General features: G+C 43.9%; 1 protein-coding gene and 1 long non-coding RNA gene across 4 annotated transcripts in view; one reads left to right on the forward strand and one right to left on the reverse strand.

Annotated features, from left to right (window-relative positions):
- The window catches only part of LOC119185015 (monocarboxylate transporter 9), a 27,954-nt gene extending 23,501 nt beyond the window's left edge, over positions 1-4,453 (reverse strand). For 2 of the 3 annotated variants that reach the window (XM_075890479.1, XM_075890477.1), the window contains exons 1-3: positions 4,300-4,453; positions 1,044-1,245; positions 238-381 (exon numbers count right to left, since the gene is read on the reverse strand). In XM_075890479.1, the coding sequence (XP_075746594.1) occupies positions 238-381; positions 1,044-1,215 (316 nt within the window). In that variant the 5' untranslated portion in view covers positions 1,216-1,245; positions 4,300-4,453. Of the gene's footprint in view, positions 1-237; positions 382-1,043; positions 1,246-3,968; positions 4,249-4,299 lie in introns of those variants that run through there. The other variant, XM_075890478.1, reaches the window with a different exon arrangement.
- The window catches only part of LOC142804011 (uncharacterized), a 10,538-nt gene extending 5,218 nt beyond the window's left edge, over positions 1-5,320 (forward strand). The window contains exons 3-4 of the long non-coding RNA XR_012894426.1: positions 254-392; positions 4,852-5,320. This is a non-coding gene — a long non-coding RNA (uncharacterized LOC142804011). The remainder of the gene's footprint in view (positions 1-253; positions 393-4,851) is intronic.
- Positions 5,321-7,634: the final 2,314 nt, after the last annotated feature.

Consider the following 7,634-nt stretch of genomic DNA (forward strand, 5'->3'; position numbering starts at 1 on the left):
GCAATTCACCAGCAATTTAACCGCTGAAGTGCAACTAAGGCGCCAAATTTATGGTGCGATGAAAAATATATATAGCAAAGGCTCTTTTCACAAATAATGCTTGACATGGACCTTTAATCATGTATATAAACAGCTTCTAACATACACTATTCTTTTCAGACGTGCAGTCATTACTTGGGTGGAAAGGGAAACACTGTGTGTATCTCTGTGCGTATATACCAACGCGGCGTAACTCACCATGAATGACTCCCAGCGTCACGGTCATCCAGGCCATGTTGGGAGCGAAGACAGCTGCGAGGATTCCTGCCCACAGGAATACGCTGCCAACGAGGCCTAATTGGAAGACAGACAGGTGCCGCTGCAGGCATGACACCAACAAGCCTGCAATGACGGTGAGTAAGAGGGAACATTATACCAAACTCCGAAAATCAGTAATGTGCATGTTGAAGGTGCTCGGTAAAACAAGCCAATACAGGTTTTATGACTTAACAAGGTTGCTCACTGAAATTCTGCGCCTCTGTGTACTATGCTTGCAAATCGTTCTTTTCGGTAGTAACTTGCATCATTTGCATACGCATTTACTACTAAAACTGGGTCAGTATTGCCAAAGGCGTTTTCACAAGAGAACCTTTTAAGCGTGTATTTGTGAGGTGTGGCCACATTAGTGAAACGTAGTACACTTTCCTTTATTTTATTACTTAATCGATTGATTGATCACCATAAAAACTAGCGTTTCATGCTCACGGCCACTGAAATTTCCCGTTATTTTTGTTTCACTCTGTCGTGAATGCCACTATGGTCCTGCACTAACGTATACGTACGAATGATATTGTCAACCTTCTGTGAGCTTCGTGCTTCTGGAATTGTGAGCTGCATCATAGTTTAAAGACATCTCGTAGTGGCCTCGAACTTTTCATACATTCTTGTTACTATACTAGAACATATGGGGGAAGACATGCTGTAGATACGTAAAAAATTAATCGATTGATCTCAAACTTTCACAGAAAGCTTATACATACCAAGATAGCTTTTAGTGCACGTACCTGACGAGTGGGACACGACGGACATCACGCTGGCGGGCCACGATGCTGCCTCTCTTGTGACGCCAAATTCTTCAATGAAGGAGACGTAAAAAAACCCAGAGTTCATCATCATCACCGTTGTGAAGAGGGCAGTGAGGCTGGCTGCCCCTGCTACGTCCCAACGGCGGTCCATTTTTTTTTCACGGGACTTGATTCATGGGCGCTGCATTACAAATACACGCATCTAAATATTTCTCATTGGAGCCTCGACGCACTCACATTACGTGTAATCACTTTAGCTGCACTAAACCGCAATAGTATTTGACGTTTATAAAGACAGTGCGTTTTAGAGGGATTTAAACAGCACAAGACTCACTGGCCAAGACGCAGGACCCTCCTCAGATGCCTACATGAAGAACAAAACATCACAAGTGGCCAGAAAGCAGAAAAACAACGCCTTGCAAGACGAAAGTACGTCGCTACATTACCCAGCGGAAGCGGCAAGGAGGCCCGCGACTGGCACCGCCTACAAACATAAACTCGCACACACATATGAAGACTACATGCGACTTTCCCACAGGTGATTCCAACAGGGATTTTTCTCGGGTGTAATGACCAGACAGCCACACTTACACATATGACTTACCTATGTACGGAGCAGCCAGCCCCAGCAGTATCTAAGTGGGTGCGTTCACGATACACACGAACGTTGTCATGCGAGGCACATTTTTTTGAGCTGGCACTGAGCTACCAACTGTTGACCTTAGAGCAGGACCAGCGAGCCACCGCGGCGAGTGAGGCTGTGCAAGAAGGCTCCCCCTCTACAACTTTCGTGGTCCTGTCGCTGCACGTGCTCCGGGGTTTTTGTCCAAAGATTGAGTAGTTGCTAAGGTTTTTTTTTGTAAATAAAAGGTATTTCTCTAATGATATAAATTTACGAGTGCTTTTGGCGCTAGAAGGAGCATTCCGTTTTCTTTCCCAGGACCAAGGGCTTCCCTATTGTCTGCTTCCCTTCCGCTGTAGGAGAAACGCGTGGATCAGTTTCTGCGCAACTCCGTCTCCGCAGTTCTTGTGGCCCTTGTTCCAAGCAATAATGGCTTCCTTCAGACGAAGTATCTGAAAGTGATCCAGATGGAGCTTAGAGCCGCTACGTCTTATTTCCCCAGCATCACAGAGGTCCGCCAGTTTGGCAGTGCTAGTGGTACGGTCGCACTATTAAAATGATGCAGATCAGCTCTTAGATGTCATGTGCTATGCGGTGACGGCCACAACTCGAGTAAATACCAAGGCAAAAAAGAGAAATGATGTATTTGCAATGAACTGCACTATGGCGATAAAGGTAATTGCGTAGCAAGAGCACAAGAAATACAGATTCTTGAAGTCGTGGGGTATAGGTGTTGTTCCCAAAAAGAAGCCATAGAAAAATACTGGGCAGAAATCAAGCGTCACCAGTATTGCAGCTCGACTTAACTTTGTAATGGATGCGTCGTTTTTTCTGTCTATTGCGGATGTAGTAAAAAAGGCTCTAGAAAAGGCCATGGAGTGCCTGGCTGCACACATTTGTGAGCCCCTGTTACAAATTATCTCTAACCAGATGACTCCCATACTTGGAAAACTGAGAGGGGCAGACATGGCTTCACAACATGCTGAGATTCCGCGACCACTAAGTGACACTAAATCCGACACTGCACCATTGCATTCTCAGTCTGCAATAGGTATCAAACGCCAAAGTGAGGACAAAAATGCAGAAGCACTGGATTTAGATGACATAGATTTGAAACCTAGATTACCAAAAAGATCTAGATCCCCTCTGTCAAAGAAAGCTCAGTCAAAGAACAAAGAAGTGTTTGAAGGACAAGGAGGACCTGTCAAAGTGAAATTTCTTGAAAGAAAGCTTACTAAATAAGGCAGTAACTGGATCAGTTCTTTCGAAAACGTAGGGTCGCTCAATGTCCTCCATTGCGATTGTTGATCAACTCATTCTGCAACTAGAGATTTCCTATATTTGACTTCTGAATTCACTCCTGGTAGTATTGCATTAAAAGAACCATGAATACCTGTGCATAATTTGTTTTAGCTAAACGGCTTCCCGTCTTTCCGACTCGATCGTCCACTGGGAGATGGGGGTTTAACTTTCTTTATTAATACTAAAGTTATTATAAAAGCGAAAATATCCTACAAATATATGACGTCAGAATGTGAAATATTTGCAGTAGACATTACGTATCTAATTTGCCTTTTTTTTCACTTTACTTGGCCCATGTTTTCATAAGGGGGTGAAGACACGCGAACCTTGAATATAGCTACATGGTCATGGTCTAAAAACAAAACTGTAGTCGGAGATTTTCTCTACATCACACGTGTTGGGTTTTCTCCACATCACACGTGTAACAGTACAAGGATGTACCTTTACGTCGGACCCAGACGTTTTCATTTCGCTCAGTGGCCAAGGTTTCACACACCCCAGGTAATGTTTGTTCAGAGGAAACTAGAAAGTTTAAATGTGGACATTGAAAATGTGATTGAAACTAGTGGTTTTAATTGTAATATTACAATGGAATATGATGAAACTCAACCCGCCCCCCCCCCTCCAAAAAAGGTAAGTTTAAGTCTATCAGGTTTTTAAATAACAGATTAATTGATTGTCTGGTCATACAAAAACAGATAATACCTTAGCCACAGATAATTAGGTGAATAGTGAAGAGGCAGGTGTATGAATTGTCTCTGATTTGCTTGGCTGGTCTTTCTGAGGCTGTTCGATTTTACTCCAGTTCTAAAATACTGAGCTCGTGGAGGTTATTTTCGCACTTCAAACACTTCCGTCAAATGAAAACGGTACAGTCACAATGACAGATTTCCTTTCAGTGTGTGCAGATCTTGCAGCTTCTGCAAACTCTCGAACTCGAAAGACAACTCAGATCGCTAGTACCGTATCAGCAGACACACCTAAAGGTGCTGTGGGTCCCAGGTCACTGCAGATTAAAATTAAATGAGCTGGCGGTTTCTTTGCTCGAGCAGCGGTAACAAGTGGTTGACTGTTATTAGTTACGACACAATATTGTCAGTAAATATACAGTTTTCAACAAAGCCCGTATCTGGTTCCTATCAGTGCTGTCGCTTCAGTTCGAAGTTGTCGTTGGGGATCACGAATATCATTGGAAGCCAACTCGGATTTAAAAGAGCGGCTCTTGAAGCTTGCTTAAGCCGCAGCTCATCGGCTATTACAGGACTTCAACACAAGCATGCCTTTCCTTTCAACACACACGAGGGAACTTACGGTACAGGTGTGGGTGCGTGCCGACTCTGGATGCAGGCAGTTGGGTCGGAGGCATTCTAGCTTTCTGTGGAAACTCAAACAATGAGCGCCGGGCGCTGCAATGACGACCTGATACGGCAAAGCCACCACGTGCAGCTGCGGTTGCGAAACATCACGAAATCGCTTCGAACGACGCATGTGCAGAACATAGCCTTGGTGGAACTTTCAGGCGAGTGAGTTTTAACCGCCCTTCATTGCTGCATCGCAAACACAAGCGTTGAGGCGAAATCGGCAGCGTCAAAAGGTTTATGGCCCCCACAAACGGCGAGCATCATGGCTCGACCTCTTTGGGCTGTGCACGCACTATACTGTGTCGTGACCGTGACCCATATTCAGGACGGTATTATCGTCCTTGGAATTGTCTAGAGTGTTAAAGATAAGCATGTATTCTGTCTAAGCGCTGGTTTTGCGCGTGTGTATGTATGTGTGTGTGCGTATGCGCACCTGAATGCGTGCGTGCACCTGCCTGCCTGCTTGCTTGCACGCTTTTCTTTTAACGACATTTCCATGCAGGGTCATCAGAGAGGCTCCACAAGTTTAGGCTGATAGAACAGAGAAATGACTGTGGCGAGACCACCAACAAGGGTGATTTTCAAGGAACCTCAGAAGCAAGCGTAAAGAAACTTTTTTTCACACGTGAAGAGTAATACAACGTCCACAGTTTATTTCCCATGCACGTATATAATGGGCCACTAGATGATTAACACGGTACGCATATTTTAAAGTAAAATCGGCGTCTAGACCAGTGACTATGTAACTTTTTTGTCAGCGTGAGAAGTCTGTTTTGATTATCATGAGGGAGAACTTGAACCGACACTTCTTTCACCGACAGAAGCTCCTGTGGCCATAGGTAAATTTATTTGGACCTTCAGACGGGGGTCTCTTAAGAAGCGGTTTGGTAGCTGGCGAAATTTTCCACATTCATAGGATTATGATCAACATGAGCGTATCGGTGGATGGAATAAAAGTTTGATATATCGTCTGTTTGATAATGAACAAGCGCCTTTAACCGACTGCTTGGTGCTTCGGTGGATGGAGCTCTCTGTCTCAAAAGCGCTCATCATCCTTGCTGGCTAGTTTCTTGCGTTGAAATGTAACACTGGTATATTATTCGGTGAACCTAAAGATGCGGCCTAATCACCATATTTGTACTTCTAAATGATCCGAGAATATCTGCAAAATGTTTACCTGGGGCATTGTAGGCAAGAAAATGAGTTTAAAAAAGCCACCATCTCTCTATTCACACTGTCTCAGTGCATTTCAGATAAGGAAGACGTGCTTTTATACTTTTTTCTTCAGACGCAGAAGAGGTGGAGGGAGTAAGGGGCTAGATAATGAGGTAGGCCATATTAAAGTATGAATTCGCATCGCTATTTGAAAGCTGAAGAATTAAATTCCTAGCACGCCGCATGACGGCCACACTCTTTCATTTGTGATAAGGACTCGCACTTGAAGCATAATTTTTTTATGTGTGCATGCGTACTAAGTGTGCGCTATAACGTTTGTGTGGCGTACGCAATGAAACATTCTTTTGTGTAATCTGTTACCCAGCATCAAATCTAAATATGTTTACCCGTGTCAAACGGTCATAGCTGGTCGTGACGCATCTGCAAAGGCATGAACATGCACTGTCCAGATAAGTGCTAGTGTGCACATGAATAGTGAGAACAGGAGTGGGATGAAGAAGCAAAGACTTTAATTAGTAGCCGGTATATCGATCCTGGCAACGTCTACAGGCAATCCCACCACCCGGTTGCCCCTGGTATGACATGTGCGGCCCGTTAGCCACCTTTATAGCGCCACGGCTGGCCCCGGCCCCTAACCGCATGGCACCGAACACCGAAGTGAGTGTCGATCCTTTCGAATTACAGGGGAAGTCTCTGTGACGGCAGGGAACCTTAACAGCTCGTTTTTTTTTTATGGAACCTTAATGGGAACCGATGAATAGTGCAGCCAAGGCAGCCAAATGGGACGTGGAGCACCGACATCAAGTTTACTCATGTCAAAATGTTTGCGTCAGCGAATAGCTATCGACCCCATGGTAGCGATTTGCGACCTATAACGCAACTGAAGGACGAATAACTATCACGTTTATTAATTTGTATCACTCATATATAGCATGATTGAAAACGGCCGCCTATTCCGCAATTTTTAGGGCGGTACCAGTGGCGCTACTTCATGGTCACCACCATAACGCGCCACTGCGAACCACTTCATAGATTACGCCTTCATAACCTTCATAGGTTACGGGAAGGCTTTAGATTCAGAACAGATATCAGCAGTCAAAAAGGTGCTGAGAAACCAGAGCGTCGACGACTGATACATAATCGTTGCAATGCATTGAAGTATTTCTACTTTCCATCAGTTATTGCACAACGGAATAAATTACCACGTGGTGTGGTGTCCTCAAAATCTGCTCGCTCGTTCACCGCCAATCTTGAAACATATTTTGATCAGTAAGTAACAACGTCGTACATAACGGTGCAACTGTTTATGGAACGTGTTAGATTCTATGCCATCCACAGTTTTAGTTCCTACAGTTATATCTAATATCTGCTTTTCCCTGTTAGTCTTTGCTATGTTTTTTTCTTATTTTGTTGCAATATTTAGTCCTGTCTAGTAGCCTGTGCAGTTATCCTTTCTGGTTTTCTTTTCTATTAAACTTTGTTGAAAAAGCAGTTAACGTACCGGCAGAACGTAAAACGAAGGGACTTAGCGTTTCAAGGGCAGCTGCTCACAGAAACGTCCAGCGATGCAGCGCATGTACAGGGGGTGGAACTTGAATCCAGCGTTGATATTGCCACCGGGACTATAACTAATTTTGTTCTTCGGTAGATGGGTAAACATGTAGTAACCAAACCGTATCTTTTTTCGGACCCACTCCTGCGAGAGCCTGTTAAGAATTACAGTATATTCAAATAAATAAATAAGTAAATAAATATTCAGAAAAAAAAAACAACAGCAGATGAACTGCCCCCATAATGCTGTATAAAGAAAGCGACAAAATACCAATAAACAAGAATGAAAGACAAGGGGATAAGATCTCCACAATGCTATTTACCGTGTGCTTACAGGAGGTTTTCAGAGACCTAGAATGGGAATAGTTAGGGATACGAGTTATTGGAGAGTACCTTAGTAACCTGCGCCTCGCCGATGACATTGAATTGCTAAGTAACCCAGGGGATGAATGGCGATTCCTGATTACTGAGTTAGACAACGACAGCAGCAAGGCAGATCTTAATATTAACATGCATAAAACTAAAGTAATGTGCAACAGTCCCGGCCGGCAGAAAACA

The sequence above is a fragment of the Rhipicephalus microplus genome, chromosome 3 (genome assembly GCF_043290135.1).
Source record: "Rhipicephalus microplus isolate Deutch F79 chromosome 3, USDA_Rmic, whole genome shotgun sequence".
NCBI lineage: Eukaryota > Metazoa > Arthropoda > Arachnida > Ixodida > Ixodidae > Rhipicephalus > Rhipicephalus microplus.